This window comes from Siphateles boraxobius, unplaced genomic scaffold (assembly GCF_051911475.1).
Source record: "Siphateles boraxobius isolate OS27281-9 unplaced genomic scaffold, OSU_SipBor_1 6, whole genome shotgun sequence".
NCBI classification, from domain to species: Eukaryota; Metazoa; Chordata; class Actinopteri; order Cypriniformes; family Leuciscidae; genus Siphateles; species Siphateles boraxobius.
Genome location: NW_027509186.1, coordinates 18226917 through 18248719, shown reverse-complemented (window position 1 = coordinate 18248719; position 21803 = coordinate 18226917). Strand labels below are relative to the sequence as shown.

Here is a 21803-nt window from a genome sequence, read left to right as displayed (position 1 = left end):
TATAGTAGGTGAAAAATAGTATGTGACAAGAGTACTATGTCTGAATTCACAGTACCCATAAAAGAATAGGCAAAAAGTACCCTGATGACCTACTTCTTCCGGCGAGATTCTTAAGTGTGCATATGATGAACACTTTACTATCCCCTGAGGGATACACAGCCTTGGACACACTGATGAATTATAAAATAAAAAAATCTTGATGCCAGTAAAATGCTTTTGGAAAAAAAGCAGTTTCTTCAAGTAATGGCGAACATTCGAATACAGCGAATGAGCCAGTTTAAATTTTTTTCACTTTTAAAGAAGATTGGCAACATTTGTGGCTGGAAACTTTTATTAAATAAAAAGAACGCAAGCAAAGAACATCATGTAAATTATTATTTAAATAACGATGGGAGATTTTCTGTTCTGCATTATTATGTCAATTAGGAAACAACATTACTTTGTTCATTATTATTGCCATCACACAGTCAGATACATACAAATATTCTTTACAACACTTAAAGTGAAATGCGCCCCCAAATCTTTTTGCTTACAAATAAATATCTGTGTATATACCTTCAAACATGGACTGTCTGTTACTAATTGTATATGCACATATAATGTCAGTTTTTTTGTGTGATTTTCTGCAAAATATACACCATTGTTGCACAATGTATGTTCTTGTTGTGCAGTAAAAGCTTCACAACGCAGAACTATATATCATGCAGAGTATTTACATACATTGGTATCCTACCAAGGTGCATTGAATGCTTTATGAATGTAAGATTCAATTAATTTAACATCATAAGGACTCATTAATCTGTTAGTCAAAATGCATTTCAAGGGCTAATTGCATATACTGACCATTTAACAAACATCTATTGGACACAACCTTACCAGAGGATTACATGATTACATAAAACATTACATTTATTTCAAGCACCTTAGGTAAAGTGATACCTTCCTATATGTTCCAAATGGTGGTTATTTCTTATTCAGTTTCAAAGGATGAGCTTCAACCATCCATTATTAAATATGACTTTCTATTGGTATCAAATGTCAGCTTGACCCAATTGGATTGCAGTGTGTACCGGGGCAGGGATGGCCATCAGGCATGATCATATACTACTTCCTACCAGATTGGCTGAATAATTAAAAGGGTGATTTTGCTCCTCAATTTATTTGGAACATATTTTAAATAAATATATATCTGAATAAAAGGGCACAAAGTAGTTGGGGCAAACTAAATCCAGCAACCATTCAATAAACCAGTTTTGAATTCAGTTACTGGCCTGTTTTCATGTACAAATACAAATTATTAAGATACCGTATAAACTGAAATGAAAAAACAGTACAAATGTAAGCCAAAATTAAGTAATACTTCACCCAAATCTGAAAAGTTTGGTACTTACTCGCCTTCATTTTGTTCCAAATTCACATGACTGTATCTTTCTGTGGAACATCGAGGTATATAAAGAATCTTTATGCAGCTATTCCATAGAATAGTTCAGACATCACAAACTATAAAAAATGGATGAAAAAACTTAACAGCACCATAAAAGCAGTCCATACGACTCAATATTCCACGTTTGAGTCCAGAAAAATAGTGGCTTCAAAACACTTGGAATATAGCACACAATGGTACTTTAATTATGTTTTTTTTGCCTTTTTAAAGTTTGATAGATGTAGATGAACTGTGAACTGTTGTTGTATGGAAATAACTGAATGGAGATTCTTGCAACATGCATTTGGAATGAAATGAGGGTGAGTGAATTTTCATTTTTTGGGCGAATTATCCCTTTAACAATCACTTGTGGGTATGTGATAAAGTATCAATGTACACATAGTCTGGCTATATTTGAGAGTATTAGTCTCTCTGGACAAACCCAGAGTTGGGGATAGTGCTTATTCTATATGTCGAGGCGCACAGAACACCTCGTTCCCTGATGCTTTGACTTACAGCGGACACAGTGAAAAGGACCACTAGTGACGGAGTCTCTCCCGAAACCATACCATACTGTAACTCTTTTTGGAAAGTCTTGTCTTTTAAACCAAGAGAATCCTAAAACCTCTAATTTCTGACTGAGAGACAAATATCTGGTATAGTTACAAACAAGAATGGGTATAAATAACCAAAATGAATAAATATAAAAAGAAACTCTATTGTATCTTTTACAGGTAAGGGAAAGTGTCATTGCCAGAACCTCAGAGGCGCAAGAGAGTTCAAAAACCTCATACTCTGACCAAAATAATTGCACATTGTCCGCTAGCTGTTCAAGACCGTTTTCCCCTCAAAAGGCCACATTTAATATGGGTGAAATTTTAAATTTGTGGGGCATGGGGAATGATTGGGGCCTAGTGGCCACCATGTCCCGTTTGGCCGAGGCATCAGGGAAGAATCGCGGTTCATTTGGCCTTAATTTCAGTATAGTCGCTGCCGTCACCATCAGCCCTCCTGAAGCCTCCCTCCCGGTGTCGTCCATGGAGAAACTCTAGGGCGGCGTAATTCAGCTCTTGCCTCTCCATGCCTGCCATTGGGCCCACAGATTGGTAATCACCGTCGTCTCCCTGTGAAGATAATGTAGGAAAGATATTTAAGCCCAATTTTAGGGGGAAGAGCAGGTAATGTCAAAATAAATGTTCCCAACAAGACACTCAAAAGTACTGTTAGCAATTAGATGCTAAACATAATGAGGTAGCACAGCGCATGAACTATTAGCTTCCAGGCAGCAGTGTTAAAAACAGAAATAAATCTGAATTATTTATTGTCGGAATTCGATTTTTTTTTTTCTAAAAAATATTCCATATTATACTTTTATTGTTCTCTTGTGCCAGTTCATTTCAACTCCACCCATTTGTTTACATGCTCATCTTAAATTTCAGCCTTACCGTGCCTTCCTCTAGGATGGAGTTAAACTTTGAGCCCAGGAGCTCAGTCTTAAGCTATGTTAGGGGAAGAAAAAGAGACAGAGAGTGCAGAGAAGCAATGAAAGAGGAGAGAATAGAGGTCAGGAAATGCTCTAAGCATAGGCCACACTGGGACTCTCAGTTGTGACGCGCCATCCACACTTGGCTTTTGTAACAGTGGCTATATTCGGAACAGTATAATAGCATACTACCGTTTCTGCACAATGTATACTGTGCACGGTATGCCACTTTTTGTATACACTGACCTACACAGATGATCTACTATAGTTTGCCAAAATATGCAGCATACAACACAGCACACTGTATCCCACAATGTAATGTATTTCACTTGAACGTCCATTTGTAGCGTGATTATTAAACTGGAGGTAATTTCAGCCATCTCTTTCTTAATTAAATTTTTGATTGGACTTACAAAAGTTAAGACATTTTAGACGAAATTGGATTACAAATGAAACTATTTATTTAAAAGATGATATCTGCATGCATGCAACATACGGTCATGTGACAATATGTGTTAGCATACGTCAGCTTGAAAAGTCTACCGTTCCATTTGCTATTTTTTTAATAGTAGTAGCATAAAGTGTTTAGGCCTACTCTGTAGTATTTAATAAGTAGTTTTCTAGCATACTATTCTGAACATAGCAGATGATTTTGTCAGGTCTGTGTAATAGTATATAGCAAAACTATACTTTTCCCCTCTTTAAATCATTCTTTAAAAACTTAGTACTGAGTATGTAGCAATTAGCAAAAATGAGTAATTCTTTTTAATACGTGGTTCCTGATTGTTTTAAATGTTAATGCTAAGTGTGGAAAGCCAATTACAACTAGAGAAGAGCCAGTATATAATATCATTTGCCACATGTATGCATGGAAAAGACTATAGAATGTTGATTAATTTATTGTATTTTTATTGTGTTCGCTTTCATTTCGTATTATCATGTGTGTGCAAGTACTGTATGTAGGTGATTTATTTATTATTGTGATATCTCACCACTTTTTTCCTGAGACTCTGTTTGTCCTTCTTGACTGCGCTGTAGAACATTGAGGGATTCTCCACTTTAGATCCCACGTCCTGCCCAGGGTTACCATTCTCTCTGGGGGAGGGGGTGGAGTCAGAGAATCAGACTCTGTCTCACACTCAACCACACTGTAAACTAATTGGCTAGTGGCAACACTTTAAAAGGATAGTTGAGCCAAAAAAACTAAACTTCTATCATAGTTTACTCAACCTCATGAAAAACCTGTATGACTTTCTTTCTTCAGTGGAACACAAACCAAGACATTTTGCACAATGTCTAAGCTGCTTTTTTCAATACAATTGAAATGAGTGGGGTTGAGCTTCATTAATGATATGCCACAATTAAAGTCATTCATGAGGTCACACTGTCCGCTGGTCACACAGAGCTCGGAATGTGGCCCGAGCACAAAGTACTCCCCATATCCCTGGCTGGGATAGGAACTAGCTGAGAGTGAGGAGTCAGGGTGGCGGAGGGATGCAGAAAAGACTGTCGAGGAACGAAGGCGAGTCAGCGATATATATATAGGCCTCTGATCATACTGATTGGGTAGATAATCTGAACGTGCTCCTCCTGAATGTTGTCAATAAAACATCACGATTCCCCAGTGTCTTTGTTCATGAACTTTTATTTTGATATTCTTTTGTCTTGTATAGCCTGTGTTCAGTTCCTGTGTGTTTAGTGCCTGTTACCTTGGTTGCCATAGTTATTTCTTTGTTTCATTGATTAGTGTCTCACCTATTTCTCATCATCCTATCATCATTCTATGAATGGGTCTTGATATTTATAAAATGCAATTTCATTGTTCATCTGTGTCAAACCTCTTTGAATCTGGATTATGAAGTCAAGCTAGTATGTGGCATTGCCTGTAGGAAACTTGCAATATAATGCACAAAATCATTTTGAACATTTTATGGATTATCTTTTTGTCACTTTCGGAAGTTGACAGTCCTCATTTTTTTCATTGTATGGAAAAGATTTGCTTAGACATTCAGAAAAATATATATTTTTGCTTTTGTTCCTCAGAAGAAAGAAAACCATACAGTGAGTTAAAGACAAGTGTAATTTTTAGGTCAACTATTCCTTTAAGCCTGGGCATCCATTTTAACACAAGGGGATCATTGAAACCCCTAAATAAAAATGGCATTGTGCCACAGTGTCAAGTTTGGGATCGTTTCATTTTGATATCCAATGGGACGTTTTATTTTTTCTTGCAAAATGAGATAGGAGCAGGATGTTTGCTGCAGAGCTCAGCAGTTTTGAGGCTGAAAAGCAATAGCATGGGGCAATTGAACCTGCAATAGTTTTGTTAGTCTGCAGTTTCATGCACAATGTGGCATGTTTACCATCTTACCAAGCAATCAAATTGGATAATCTGTGAGTGGGTTATGGCTTGAAAACCAAATGCCAAAAAAAACAAAACAAAACTGAACATGGATGACTAGGCTTGGGTGTTTTGATACCTACAAACCCCAGTCCCAACCCACAAACTCCACCAAAATGTTCTTCTCCCCAGTCTTTCTTGTGAGGGATACTCACTTTTTATTGTTATGACCCACATATCTCACAGCTGCGATGATGAAGGCGATGACCGCCACACCTCCGATAGTCCCCACTATGACAGCCATCATGTACTTTTCTAAAAGAGTGCGTAGAGTTAATTGATGATACCTCAAAATCACATTAATGATTGGACATGTGGTTTCAGTGAAAGTCTACTTACTCTCCTGCTGCAATTCCAAGCGGATGGTCTCAGAGCCGTATATGTTGCTGATACTGCAGTGCACATGGACAGCGGTATCACCATTGTTTCCCCTTTCACCCTTGTCCTGGAGCTTGATGATGCCCGTGGACGTGTACCCATCTGAGTGCGTGTAGTAGTTGAAACGGTTGTTGGAGTTGTTGATGGTGATGTTGAGGTCAGGCAGGTGGAATTCGATCGCAGGCTCAGGGTTTCCTGAGGCAATGCAAACACACTGAACGCCCTCACGGACTATAGTGCACTTAGAGTCGTCAAGGAGGACAGGGGCAACTAGGAAAATTGAGAAGAAATAATCAGAAAACACATCTTTCAGTGTTGTAGTACTTCAGTCCGGACAAGGCTGTACTTGGAGTCAGAGTCCAAGACCATAGTTTCAGGAGCATTTGAATTCAGCCTGGATTCTGACTTGAATGATCTGATCTCGACTAGTCATAGCAAATATTGTGTTGGGCTTGAGATGGACTTGTCCGGACTCAAATACTACAACACTGACATCTATCCTGTACTTGCTCATCTGTTCATCTATGCTCATCTTGCCATCTTAAGGCTTGACCCAAGCTGAACGCAAACCAAAACCAACTTTTCTTTGGAGAAAACATATTTATAAACTGTCCCTGAGCATAATTACAGTCTACTGGATCAATGTCTTTACTTAAAAATGGTCAAACTTTCACAGTGACTTACATTCTACTGTAATGTTAAGTGAGCTGCTGGCCCGTCCGTGTTCGTTCTCGGCTAGACAGCGGTAGACTCCATCGGCCTGCGGTGTGATCTCGTGCAGCTCAAGCACAGACCCCTCCTCAGCTGTGATGGTGCCCACCAGCTCCCCATCCTTCAGCCAGGTCAACGTGGGCATTGGATTACCCCTGCTGGTGCACTTTAAAGCAACTGAAGATCCCTCTACCGCTGTCAGAGAGTCATTGATCCATGGCTCCCGTGGAGGAACTTCCAGTTTGAGAGAAAAGAAAGAAGAAAACTTGATTTCCTGATTAATGTTCAGATGGATAATGGAATGCTAGCATACAGCTTATACTGCCATATGACTTATTAACACAAAATGGAATAAATAATGCAAACATCTTAAGCCGTTATCTTTATCCAAAATCACAATTGCTTACAGCAACTTTAAGAGATTTATTTTTCAATCTGCAGAAGTGCATGAACTTTTACTTACAATTTACTGCCAGATACATGGATGTGTTCATGCTGCCGTAGCCATTGTCACCAACGCAGGTGTAGACACCTTCCTCCTCCGGGGTCAAGTTGTCAAGGGGCAGTGAAGAGTTTGAGGCGGTTTCTGACATCAGCTCTTTGTCTCCAAAATACCAAGTTATCGTGGGGACTGGATTACTGTCCACATCACAGTGCAGGACCACCGAGCTTCCCTCCATCACTTCTTGAGACACATTCACCCACACGGTTCGAGGGGCGTCTACAGAATAGAGGATAAGTCGGTAGATATTGTCTGAGAAAATTATGCATCAGTTTTGATGAAAGTTAAGCAGCTAAACGTTTAATAAAATGGTGGAACTTACACTTGATGTCCAGAGAAATGAGGCGTTCATACACGAAGGTGGTGTTTGGGTAGTGGACCCGGCAACCCAGCAGCTGGCCGTTGTGCATGGGTTTGGGTGTGAAGGTGAGGGTGCTGGACAGTACAGCAGTGTTGCTCTCCTCAACAGTGTCAGGGGTGAAAATTGGGTCGGGCAGGTAGTCCGTGAACATCCAGTGGATCTCTGGACTCATGTCTGGACAATTGTCTGGGACATAACAGGTCAAGTCCAGGCTTAAGTCACTAACAATCTCCTCTGGAACATCGATGTTGGGCTGATCTACAGCAGGGAAAGACATACAAGTCAATATGAAGTCAAAATAGACCTGTTTATTTGATACTTTAATCAAGCCAAATTATAATTTATGTATGGAATTAGCAAACCTGCATTTAGGTCTGGTTCCATTCTTCTATACAACACACACTTTTAACAGTACAAAGTCTTGCCCTACATTTTTACTCATTAATTAAATATGCTGTTTGATCCAGAAATACATCTTATTGCAAAAGTAAAATTGTTTGTGGCTGAAAATGGTGTTTCATGTCGACTTAAAATTCTAGATCGTTTCAGTAACCACACTGAAAAAAACATGTATCTTAGTGTAACTTTTCAGTAAAATATCTAAAAACCCTTCAAATTAATTTAATAAACTTAAGAAGCAAAAAGTGAAAAAGTCTTACAGTCTAGTAAGACAAAATACAGTTATGTTCAATATACCATTTATGAAAACAAGAGAAGTCAAAGTCGTCCAAAACAACATTGGACAAAAACACTTTTTCAAAGACATTTTTCAAAACATCCTCTTACAGGTTTGGAATTACATGAGGGTGAGTAAATGATCATAAATGTTACATTTTTGGTTTAACTATTCCTTTAATCTTAATCCTATGCAGTGTTGCTTCTCAAGTAAATTTGCATTGTTTTAAGGATTTGGGGATATTATTACTGGAAGACATAAAAAGGTAATTAAATAATGTTTTTTCTGTTTTTTTCATAATCTGGCCTGCATACTTACTCAACACCTGTAGATTTGTGAAGTCAGGAAAAGTGTAGATGTTCGCTCCGCCCAGGTCTGCACGGAAGTAATACCTCCCAGAAAGTTCCTCGCCAATGTTTTTTATCAGCAGTGTGCAGTTTTTTTGTGTCAGGTCGCCCAGTAGCCTGCTCCGTCCCTTATAACTTTCGTGAACAATTTCTGTGCGTGACTTATACACCACTGGGGGGAAAAGCTGGGGGTAGGGGTGGCCAAAATACCAGATCCCGTGGACCCCCCTATAAGGCCTGATACCAGAGGGGTATGTGAATGAGCAAGGTATAACCACACAGGAGTTTGTCATGGCTGAAATGTCTCTGGGCATCCACACATTCCACTGAGCACTAACATCTGTCCAGAGAAAGAGAGAAGAGGGCAAGAAATGTAGTTAAAATAATCTAATCTTTTAACACTAATATAAAAAGTATTATGGTATTATTATATTTTTGGGGGGATGTGTACTAATAGTGATAGTATGTTTTTGGACATGCACCATAGTATCTTAACATTAACAGAACAAACCACAGTAATAGCATGTTTAATTCAGAACAATCAGAACAAGTTCTCACCTTTTAGAAAAAGCAGCAACAGCAGCAGCTCCAAACCCTTCATCGTCTCAGTTTAAATCTGGACCATAAACCTGTTACAAAACCAGCACATGCATAAGCAAGACAAAAGAGACATCTACTAATACAACTGAGCTTGTAGCGCTCTCATTATTGTAGTTTCACTCTAAAAAAAAATATTTTTAAGAAAATATGCTGTTTAAATCAGTTGTGTAAGGGTTTTTTTATTTATCTGTTGGCATTTTTATCATTCATAAAACAGAACAGATGGGGACAAAAGTGGTGAAGATTCAGGATGACAGAGCCTTGGCGTAAAAAAAAAGTGTTTTAAAAAAGTTTTATAGAACTTTCACCCCACAATCAAGGGGGTGAAACATTAATTTTAGAGAAAATTAATCCTATTTTTATGACAAATCATATATAATTGTTGTACTGCTTTTAATGTAGGCCTATGCTAATTTAGATAATATATAAATATAGGGCCTATTCGGTATAGGCTACATCTTTCGACGTAGTTGTAGCCCATTAACCCAATTGTATCTAGCTCTGTGTTTGCTCTGTGTTTGTTACTTTCGATAAGAAACAAAGTCTCATGTCTCAAATTTTGTTAATTTTATCACGAAATTCAAACAATAAATGACGTTTTGACGCTTTTTGGTGTGGCGTAACAGATCACTAGACGCCTCAGTTCAAGCGGCAGCGCGGTGAGTGAACGCGATCATCCCTTCCTGTTTAATGCTAGTTATAGAATAAACAACATTAATGAACATCTGAAGGTATGTTGAAAGATACAATATACAACTTACCGAAACTTATTATATCTAGTGTAATCGCTCAAAAAGTAAACAACATAGCATTACATTTACCTCAGGCAAGTCATTCAGTGTCCACAGATTATTAATCAGCTAGAGAAATGAACTCGTTTACTAAATAGATGCTCTATGTTAGCCTATAGCCTATTAATTATATTTTAATGAACCTGTCTTAATTATTTAATGTATATGTGTAATATAGGTTTTAATAAATATGTCATGAAAAAAGTTATGACAGCCACTGTGTAAATTATTAGCTATATTTTAATAACGAATTGGAGTAGAAACATAATTTTATAAATAGATTTAGAAGTTGCAAAATCTGCCTTATATGCAATTTACATGTTTGCATAATTTTTATGCGAGTATCATTAAAAAATAAATAGCAACCTAATTTCATAGTTATGGGCTAAAAAAAAAGGGCTCTGTTGTTAATTGCAGTAATGTGTAAGTAAGGGCTCCCTTTACTATTAGTTTACAGCGTAAGCAGAGATAGAACATTTTATATAAAATAAACTATTATGTTTAGTTTTCTCACTCCTGGTCATTTTTGTGTAAGTTACACCCCTGATATGTGTGTGTGTGTGTGTGTGTGTGTGTGTGTGTGTGTAGGCGATAGATAGAGCCTATACACACATATATAAAATATTGCTTCATTGCTATTGCTGATTATTTCTATTTTGTTCACTTAGCCTACGTAATAACTATTTGTGTTTGTTTCCAGGCAATCTTTCGGGCAATACCTTGAACTGCTGGCAGAGTGTGCTGAACTGCGACCAACTTTAATTCCCCCTCTCCAACGGTGTATCCTACTATCCGCTGCAGTTCTTCCCTCACAAACAAGGGGGCTTTCTCTCACAGCACATTAACTCAGCTTCCCTTCTGATTTGTCTTAAAACAACAAAAATTACATCAGTATCAAGAAGCAGCATTATCTCTGCTCTTAACCCACACAGACACACACTCTTACTCACGCACACCGTACAGGGCCGCAGTGTGTGGGAGAGGAGAATTGCTCATTATGAGTGTACGACGTCAGCCCTTACGTGTCTGGCAGTCATACAGACATCACTGTTCATAATATGACACATTATCCATAGCACATTCATCCACGCTTACACAGCGTCACCCAGCTGCCCTTGTTGACTTTATTCCCACGTGTCAGCGGTGTGTTTACACACACGTGCATCTCCTCAAGACTTTAGGGCAGACGGAGAGTACAGATGGTGGCTGATAAATGGATTGTTCTTGAAATCTCAAAGATTATTATATCAGAAGATTCTCCTGATAGCTCACGAGTTTGACGCAGTTATTGAACGAATAGACTTTGCGAGATGACAGAGGCTCTTAATATATAAAAACAGTCAAGAATGTTGACAAATGCCCCTAATATAGCCTACATTTACAGTATCCTAGCAACTAATTGCCATCCCTTCATAGTAATTTTTTCAGTAGTAGTTTTCTTAATTAATAGAATAATAATAATAAATTATTTTAAGTAAATATTTGATTAAATGATTAAATAATGCTGTGGGTTGCCATGTAATTCCAACCTGGCAAGACTTGTTTATGTGAAACACAAATAAAAATGTCCCTACAGTGTTTTGGACCCCATTGACTTTCAGTGCAAAAACAGACGATTGAATATTCTTTAAAATGACTTATTTTGTGTTCCACAGAAGACAGAGAGACATACAGGTTTGGAATGACATGAGGGTGAGTAAATCATGATATAATTCTCATATTTTTGGGGTGAACTATACCTTTAAGGCATGGCTTTTAAAATTACATATTTTTACAAAACTTGTAAAACTTGTAAAAAACGGTCTTATACACCCATAAATATTAAAAAAATAAACAGTATTTTATTATAATGAATGTTGAATCTTGTCAATCCTGGCAATATTTTACTGAACATACTGTTACAATTGAAACCCTACAGAAATGTCTCATTAAACAAACATCCCTAGCAGCCTTTTTATTCTTGTTAATCATAACCGAATAATTATAATGACACCAGCTGTTCCAGAAAAACAGAACTAATTTATATGCCCATCACACAAGATCTAAGAGGCAGCAAACTGCTGTTGCTTGGAGCTGAAACCCCTGGTAGCACGCGTTAGAAAGCATGAAGCAATTCCCAAGCCAAACAAACAGACCATTCATACTCCACAAACAAGCCTTGCAGCATCCAGGACACTTGCCTCATTCCAGATCCAGATTCCACTCTTGGGCTCTCCTGAAGGGGAAGAACTGGTCTCTCTGCTCCTGGTTCTGGTTCTTCAAAGTCCTCCTGTTCTTCGTCCTTCCTCAGAGGTACAGGAATGGTGGGAAAAGACAAAGAGGGAGGGCAATAGAGATAGACAGATAGGGAGAGGAGAGGATAGAGACTTTTAGCTATAAGCTGGGCAAATGTGTGCCGTGGGCAGCCTTGAATATGCAGACATTTCCCTCAGTGCATTCTTCTTTTCTAGCCCACATCGTACATTCCTCTCCATGACATCTCTCCTTTCTACCCTGGTCAAGCTTTCTTGTTCCAGCCTGTCTGGGTAACACTGTTCCTCGTGGATTTCAAGTATACTTCTGCTAAGGGTCATGAGTTGGAGGACCCACTATATCCTGTAAATCTGCTGAAAGTCATCTTTGATGCTTGACTCAGCTTATTAGCTTAATCTATGAAATATTGTTGCCTCAATTGTGGTTCATTTTAACTAAACATGAAATCATAATGGACCCCATTTCATTTTTAATGCACATTCATTGTCTTATTATGAATGATTCATCAGTGCATGTTATTCCAACAAAACCTAAAAAAAAAGTCTCTGTAATCTTTCATCAAACTGTAATGGCTTACTCTTCCTCTGAATCAACATCACTTTTGTTTTTTTCTTTCTTTGAAAGATATACTTTTATTCTGCAAGGACACATTAAATTGACCAAAACATTTTCCTAATTTTTAAACTTTCTATTTATCAAAGAATCCTGAACAAATTGTATCACAATTGCCACAAAAATATTAAGCAGTACTGTTTCCACCATTGATAATAATAATAATAAAGGTTTTTTTGAGCAGCAAATCGGCATGTGACACTGAAGACTGGAGTAATGATCCTGAAAATTCAGCTTTGCCATCACAGGAATAAATAACATTTTAAAATCTATTAAAATTGAAAACAGGTATTTCTAGTTGGTTTCTAGTTAGTTTCTATTTGTTAAATTACAGGTCAAAGTTAAAGGAGTCCACCTCCAACTTCTCTGTAGCATTCTGGACTATATATGTTTCATGGGATTCTTCAACAGTGGACGTCTGGGATTTTATGGTCATAAAATTTTTTAGCTAAATTTTGTTTGTCAATACTGTAAATCTAAATACTAGTTATGATGGACAGTTGCCATAGGGACTCCCATAGTTAATGGAGGGGGCTGTGTGGAATAAATACACAACAGGGAGCCTGTGTGAAATAAAGACGTACGACATGCCACAGCACCCCACACACACGCTATGACACACGCACGGTAACGCACCACCTTCCCACCAACACACACAAATGAACAGTGTAGCACATGCCAACACACTCATATCGCAATGTGTGCATTACATCAGTAAAGCTGCTAAATGACCTTTCTATTTTTCTGCATCCTTCACTCAATGTAAAGTTTGTGTTTGAGTGTCTGTGTGTAAGCGAGTGAGCAATCCATCTAATAGTAAAGAGCATTATTTAATCCAAAAACAATGAGATACTGGGACCATGCTGTACGGTCTCGTACTTCTAATGGGCTGCTCAAGTGGGTGTCGGAAACAGCTATCAGCCAATGCAGCTCAGACAAAAAAGAAGGAAACCCTGTACTTTTCCTCATTCAGAATGACTATACACAACAATATTAATGATAATAATGTGTTCCTTGATAACCAATCACATTACAGCCTTGAAGTAGCCTAATTGAATTTCGTTGTGCGACAGTCAGTCGCTGTTTGAATGAGAAGTGCCGTAAACGGTATACCTGTCGCGCAATTATCCTTGTTGTTCTAGCATGCAATTTTGCTTTTAAAAGACGTCAAATAGGCGTCCAAACACAGCCGTGCCACATGTTTAACATGTGGCTAAAACAAGGCAAAATTTGAGCTGTCAGTTAAAGTTTAATAGACGTCTAACCATAGCCCAAGAACCGACTACAATAGTTAACCGAGACTGAAATGATGGCTATTGCTTGCTGGGATCACATATAAAACAGATTTTTTTCGGTGTAAAAATAGATGAATCTAAAGCGAATGTGAGCAAACATGTTGAAGATTAACCAATGGACTGTCGATTTATTCAATGATAAGCCATTTTCCCACAAAAGCAGTTCAGCTTAGGGAAGCCTCTCCTTCACTGACATCCATAAAAAACAGCCTCTTGTCTCCTTCCCTGCGTACCGCACTGTTTGCAAAAAAATGTTTGCTAACCTTGGAGGCTTGTATATATATTCAGAGAAGAAACCCATCTCATTTAATGATGCATTCAGTATATTGCAAACTGGAAACTGACAACTTTTAGTGTGGTAGTGTTTTTCTGATGCCAGAATGAGCAAAATTTGTATAAACACTTTGTGTTATACTGGTTGAAATTGTTAGCTTCAGTCCGAATGCAATATGTTGTCCTAACTGCCTGTCAAAATGCATTTCCATACCTCCACGCACCCGCTCATGCAGACATCACACGTCATCAAGGCTATACAGAGTTGTAGACAGACCTCAGTCACCGAGTGCCACAGAGAAAACAGCAGTAGCCTTTTAAAGTTCCTCCTGAACCAAAACAATTATGCTGCATTCACGCCTCGTCGTAACCATTACTACGAGATGGCAACCCGTGACGTTCTACCCCGAGCCATTCTCAGATTTATGCCTTTCTATGTCAACACTATCAACACTGAAATTAATCTGCAGCAGTCTGAGCTCTGTAAGTTGTTTCAATTCATTATTATTGTAATGTTATGTGCTTTGAGACACGAGACATTTAATGCCTTTTGTGCCTAATGTTTCGTGACGTTTTGCAGACTCTGCTGTGTGTTCATGTGTTTTGAAGGAGCCGTGACTTTGGAGATGCTCTGAGGGGAGGGTGGGATCTCATGCTTTCAAAGCTAGCTTGCTAACCTCTCTGAAATTGCCTACCCTACTCTAGTCCAAAAACAGGGAGGTTACAGAAGGCAAATATTATTCAGCAGGTCATGTGATCTCAAAATGGCCGCCCCCATGAGGCAACCTACTCCATGTAAAATGAAACTCTACTCTATCAAATCATTTTAAACATTGGTAATGCATAATTGAGGTAGTCAACAATGAATTGAGTGCAATTCATTTATGTTTAAATTAGGGAAAATTACTGACTGCACCTTGAAACATTGCTAGTGCACATCTTTCAATCGGTTCTGTATAAATGTGCACCTTGGGCTATAGATCTCTTCAGAACAGGTCTGTTCACAGCATGCTTTGCTGTCCGCCTGTGACGCGCCCTGCGTCCATACGCCTGGGCACCCTCTAAATTTACCAGAGGAGCAGATGGTGGTAAGAAAACATGACTGCTGGCCCTCCCACACTGTTTGCTGTATAAGCGACTATGGCTGAGAGTGTTTATGAATGTGCACTTAGTAGGGCATATTATTCGCAGCTTGTATAATTTTGGTAGGAGGGATTACAAATGCCTGTGACTCAAAACACACAGCATACAAAGATAAAACTATCAGCATCATCAGCATGGAGTAACAACTTTGGGATGATTAATAAATCCCAAATGTTGGCAAATCTCAGAACAGAACTCTCACAGCTTGTAAATTAGCAAGGCAATAATGGATAAATGGCTAATGTGAGCAGCAATCCGTCAATGAGTCAGTCTGTAAACATCGCTCAGATTCAAAATGATCTGCATGTGTAAAGATTCATGAAGCAGCCCACCCACAACCGGGACCCACAAGAACGCTGCCAGGACGGGGGATGCTAATTGTCAAAATGTCTAAAGTTTGAAACAATATCCTGTTGCTGCGTTATTAAGTTTACCTGAATCAGTCAGAATTGCTTCCATCGACAGAATACAAAAATGGTAAGATCCTCTATTCAAGTATAGAGAAATATGCATTTAATTTGTAATATTTTATTATTTTTAAGTGTATTATAAATATATTATATATTATTATAAATATAATTTTTTGTTTTATTTTTACAATTTACTAAAACTATACTATCCTAAACCTAAAAATGTACTATAAATATATATTATTATTATTTTTGAAAAAAAAAAAATATATAGCCTATATATATATACACACACACACACACACACACACATTATATTAACTAAGTTAATAGAAGAATATATTCATATATTAAGACGTACTCTTGCACATATAAACATAACAATTATGTTTTCTAGGCTGAAATATTCCATAGCCTGCTATATTCATCATTCCATAGAGGCAGATGGCAGTCTCAGTAGTCTACTTTCACTACATAGCAGCTTCCTGTCCACATTTCAGACTGGGAAGACAGAGGCCCGGGTCCAATTTAGTAAAGCTATGCCCGTCCCACCCTCTAGGGGGAGAATCAATGCTAATCCACTGAAGTTACTCCTCATTTTTAAAACCGTTTTTATTCCCTGTGCCAAATTACCCAGTACCCAGAAAATCTGTTCGGAGCAACTGGAGGATAGAGAGTATTTTAGACTATATGGAATAGATTAGGGAGCTATGAGGCATTTGCTCAGAACAATGCCTATGAGAGCATCTTGAACTGCTTGGTGTTGTCATGATTTCATTATTTGGTGGGCATTGGCATCAAAAAGTTGATCACTAGCTCACTTCAGCTCTGCTGAAATTATCAGCGCCAATAATTACAAACAAATGCTGCTGTTCAATAGCAAAAAATTTTTTTATGAGTAATCCAGAACAGATCCAACATCACGCCACTCTGCTGCTAACCTAAAGTGGGATGTGATGAAGCCCCACAATGTTGTTCCAGCGAGTGATTGAGGAGCTTGGCAGGAGTATGTTGGCACTGCATGACACATATCCATGCATGACTGAACCACCATTCCCTTCCCTTCTGTACCTGTACATCTCTCTCTCTCTTTAATCCTATTCTTTTTTACCTCATTCTCATGACAATGTCTTTGAAATCTTCTCAGTCCATACACAATTCATTTACTGACAGCAACGGCATGAAAAACACATTTAGTTACTAAACTAAAAACCAACAGCAGCAACGATCAGCCTCGATTTACATCTCTAGTTTTCTTACAAATCCAATACACTCTTATGAACTTATCTGCGCAGCCAAACACATTTGAAATATATAAAAGTATAAAAAGCCCTAATGTAATGAATTAATAAACATGGCATTAAAGATGACCTAATCCATATAAAATGCATTAAGACTCACCAGTCACAAGGTTCCAGACCTCCTCGGCTGGAATCAAGCATTAATCAGCAGAGAAAAACCGTAGCATGACAAACACTCACAATGACATGCACACATACGGATGGAGGCCTCTCTTGTCACCTTCTGTACCAGGCGGGGCGGGCAGGATGGGGGCAGGAGGAGGAGGTGGGCTCGTTTCTCTCCTCCTTTCAACTCCTCCGTTCTATATGAAAATGTCAGAGGCTCAGAGCAGGGAGCATTGTTCCATCCACTCAGGCCATTCATAAACAGACACCCACTCTACTCAACCCACAATGCACTGCACTGTTCCTCCCGGCCCAGAGCACATGGATGTGGCAGCGCTCACAACCTAGGTCAATCCAACCAAGAATCAAGATGCCCCCGCACACTAGTATGCATCATTTACATGGGTGACATGAGAGGAATGCAAGTATTATCATTAGGCAGCTGCATGGAGTGAGAGAAAAGAAAAAACTAAACAAAAGAGCGAGAGAAAATGCTCTTAAAAATAATAAAGGTTCTTCAGAGGTTATTTTGAAGCACATTATGTTCAACAAAAAGCTCTATTCTTATCAAGAATCGTTTTTCGCTTTTCATTGGTTAGCATGGATATACACAGAAAAACTATTTTACAACAAAGTTATAGAAGAACAAAGTTTTTCAGGCTCTTTATTTGCATCTGTTTCCATGAAGAATCTTTATAACATCCACACTCTTAAAATGGAGTATTCTATAATGGCATCGATGGTTCCATGAAGAACACTGTAAAAAAAAGTTACTGCCTTCAATTTTTAAGTGCAATCAACTTGGATGTTTAAGTAATCTCAACTTAAATTACATTAACTTTAAAAAATGAATTGAATCTTGTATAACTTATAAAAAAGAAGTTGCATTATGTAAAATTGCATAACTTATTTTGATGAGTTAAAGCAATGCAAAAACATGTTTTCATACCTTATTGATCATATAATTTTTTTACGTGAGCCTTTAACATCCATGCAACATTTCCATTGCACAAAGGGTTCTTTAGAGTGGAAAAGGGTGCTTCAGATTATTGTTCTCGATAAGAAGTGAAGAACCACCTTTAAAGAGAGTTCATTGGATGTTCTTGAGGTCATATTTTAAGCTATTCTAATTAACATATTGGCTTATAAGTTCTTTAAAGCACCAGTGCATAGATGGTTTTCTAAAGAATTAGAAAATTCAAAGTTCTTTGTGGAATTTCAAAGATTTTTCAATGGAATCTGGCTTTACGAACTTCTTGGTTCTAACAGGAACCTTGATTTTTAAGAGTGTGTGGGACACAAAGATATACAAGACTTTTCTATGCCAAAACACTAACCACTGCACATCACCAAAATCTTAAAAAAAGAAAAGAAAAGAAATGTAAAATCGAACATAACAGAAACAAACACAACTGAGGTGCCACTAAAGGCTAACTAAAAGACATATAGACCTGTCTAGTTGTCATTTCCAAACAAAGTGATTAAATTAACAGCATTGTGTCCAACTGTCTTGATGAAAACACACTGTTCCACTTATTCCAGTTACAACACTCCGCACCAGAGATATAAGTCAATCAGCATAGACGTAAATGCTCCAGAGCCTCGACAAACACTACACAGACACACTCCTGCCCCTTGTGCTTCTGTACATAGTGCCTATTGTTTAGGCCGTCCCGAGGAGAGAACAGAACGGCCAGGCTGGAGCCTGACACCACACATCACAACATAACACAACACAGGGAAGTCGATGCGCACAGCTAATTGTCTAAAAAATCACGACAATCACCCATTCACTCTTCCCATTTCACTGCCTTTCTCTCGTGGATGTTACGGTCATAATTAAGCACTGATGTATGGGAGGCTGTACTGTACTGTCAATAGTCACGATTAACAGGCGTAAGCTTGAACAGACAACGGCGGTTACTGCATAATCATTTTTAAATATAAAAAATAACATATAAATATATATGTATTCAATTAAGGAACATCCTCTTGCTAGAACCTCAATTATTGTCTACTAATTTCATTAAAGAATATTACATTAAATGTAATATTAAGTTAAAATAATTAAGTCAAGCAGCTAAAAAATGTTTTATTCATTCAATTATTATATAAAAAATATAAATAAAATGCTTACATTAATTATTTTTCAAATGTAAAAAATTAATTAACTAACACTATATCTATATATATATATATATATAGGCAAAAATATATATAGGCAAAAAATATTGTAGGCTATCTTAATCAGTGAAATGCATTATTATACTAATAAACATTTTATATGGTATAGATAGATATAGATATCTATTCATTATATACTTATAATAACATTATTAATATGCATTAAAGCGTTGCAGATCCATCCCACTGACCCTGCCTATACAACCGCCCCCCCTCTTCTCAACAGGGTGCTCTTATACCCACATGAGTGAGGCTTTTCCCCATTACTGCTGCATCTATGATCATACTCCACTATACCAGTCTCTCACACACACACACACACACACACACACACACACACACACACACACACACACACACACACACACAAACACACACACACACACACACAAACACACACACACACACACACACACACACACACACACACACACACACACACACACACACACACACACACACACACACACACACACACAGGCCTACAGCAGGCCTCTGGTTCGAGCCATGAGGTCAGCGTGCCTGGAGGACTGAGCTCTTGCACTGCTGTAGATATGGGGTGAGGGCGCTCAGCGCTAGGACAAAGAAGGATCCATTGTCCTCCTTTTGTCTTTGGGAAGACAGACAGTATAGATGGTTTGTGGCACAACGGAAAGGTATGATGAGAACGGGACACGAGGAGTCATGGAACAGGGTGACTCTGATGCTAATTAATGACTCCTGTCTGAGACAGGGTCAGAAAAACAAACCTAAAACTACTGTCCAGCAACAACAAGGACAGCAGATAAAGATGAGTATTTTTTTTTACTCGGATCAACAGAGAAAAAACACAGAAGGAAATGATGACTGTATACTGTTGAGTAACAGCCAGATTGTCATAAACTGCATCTTTTCAACAGAGAAAAAACACCAAGACTGGTGGATAAGCGCAGTGACTCGAAAACATATTTAAGCCACACTTTAAAAAAAAGATGTCATTGCATGAGATAAAATATATTAAAGCAAGTGTCACTTTTAGCCAAAAAGTAAGATTTTTTGTGGATTTATGGGCCAAAAGCTGAAAAATGCCGCCTTCGGAAGATGCATTCCAAAGCAGGAGGGCATCAAGGCCCGTCCGAATCCAATGTTAGCTTCACTTCCTGTCTCCTGAGATACCTTCATCTGCTCGATTTTTGAAGGCAGCATAGATGTATCCTCTCTCTATTTTGTTTTAGATCATTAAACAGATAAGCTGCCTCAAAGTCTGTAAATCAGTTTCGTGAGGGACCTTCGTGCAAAAACGCTGCCTGCAAAGTCATTGGACACAGCCATGAAGTCAGTTCTCCTCACATTCACACAGACGTCCCAGCCAGCAGAGAAACCACAGGTGTAGAGAATCACATCAATAATGAACACTAATCTTTGACAAACAAGATGTGTCACAACAATACTCCCTTTTGAAAAGTAAGATCTTTAATTTGATCGTTTAAAACCCTAACAAACTTATTTTTGTTAAACGTTTCCTTGAAAAGTGTGTTTGTGCTATCTATACTTAAAGTAAATGACATTTGGTTAGAAATGTTGTTAAGCATCAAAATATCTTGTGGGACTACTTAAAAAAATGACCAAAGCAAATGCCGCTTAATAAAGTGTAATTTACTGAACTGAAGTGCACAAACAAACAACTAAACAGCCAATGAGGCAGCTGGCACTGAATAATAGGTCATACAGTTAATATTGTGCACTTGGACAAGTGCTAATGCCAGATGACAGCACACTTCACATCTCCAAAAACTATAGGACATTCATCCACCGTGGGGTTTGATTCACTGCCACGTAACCAAGAGAGGAACTGGCCAACATAATAATCACTCTAGAGAAAAAAATCATTTTGTTAGGCATTGACTTGAGCTGTATGACCAAAAACAATGCATTTCACTGGTTGGGATGCATGATTATTTCTGCCTTGGCTATCTAGTGCCATTTGTCATCAGTGCCAACACATTTGATGCTCTGCAACAATAACGAAACAACTGAGAAGCTTTTGTGTTAAAAAAGAAGGGGAACATGGATTTCATAAAGTAATAATAAGTGTTTATAACACATTTGTCTATAAACTACTGGCACACAATATAAAATAAAAAAGTCTGATAAATACAAATTTATTAATAGAATTAAAAAATATATAGAACACTCAAAATAAATTGTGACTTTCCAAATAAACATTTTTTAACCTCACGTATGAGTCGCCTGGCATATCATGTATGGTTGCTGGCTTATAAATAATGACTTACCTTATCAGACGGTCTTCACTGTAAACAGGCAGACAGAATGCCGATAAACTCGAGCGATTCCCGTCTCTTTTCCAATTGCATCTCAATCCCTCCCACCCTGCCTCTCTCTCTCTCTCTCTCTCTCTCTCTCTCTCTCTCTCTCTCTCTCTCTCTCTCTCTCTCTCTGCCACCCCTCAGCATGGTGGCATGTGCCACTGACACATGATTGTTATTGTGATTTTACATTAGCACTCTGATTAGTAATGCTTTGATTTCACAAACAGAAAAACATCACTGCATTA

At 38.1% G+C, this 21803-nt stretch overlaps 1 protein-coding gene across 11 annotated transcripts; it reads right to left on the bottom strand.

Annotated features, from left to right (window-relative positions):
• Positions 1-313: 313 nt before the first annotated feature.
• On the bottom strand, positions 314-21652 carry mag (myelin associated glycoprotein). 11 transcript variants are annotated; one of them, XM_077208017.1, is made up of 13 exons: positions 21523-21651; positions 11854-11954; positions 10393-10540; positions 8841-8911; positions 8254-8622; positions 7221-7517; positions 6860-7117; positions 6370-6630; positions 5647-5955; positions 5463-5562; positions 3899-4001; positions 2869-2922; positions 314-2547 (listed from the first exon to the last, which is right to left on the bottom strand). In XM_077208017.1, exons 4-13 carry the CDS (start codon positions 8881-8883, stop codon positions 2386-2388), a joined length of 1956 nt encoding a protein of 651 aa, XP_077064132.1. In that variant the 5' UTR covers positions 8884-8911; positions 10393-10540; positions 11854-11954; positions 21523-21651; the 3' UTR covers positions 314-2385. The 11 variants fall into 11 exon arrangements, with proteins under 11 accessions (XP_077064132.1, XP_077064134.1, XP_077064133.1 ...); XM_077208019.1 differs by having other exon boundaries at positions 11854-11958; positions 21523-21595; XM_077208018.1 differs by lacking the exon at positions 21523-21651 and adding an exon at positions 17061-17336.
• Between the last annotated feature and the right edge of the window lie 151 nt (positions 21653-21803).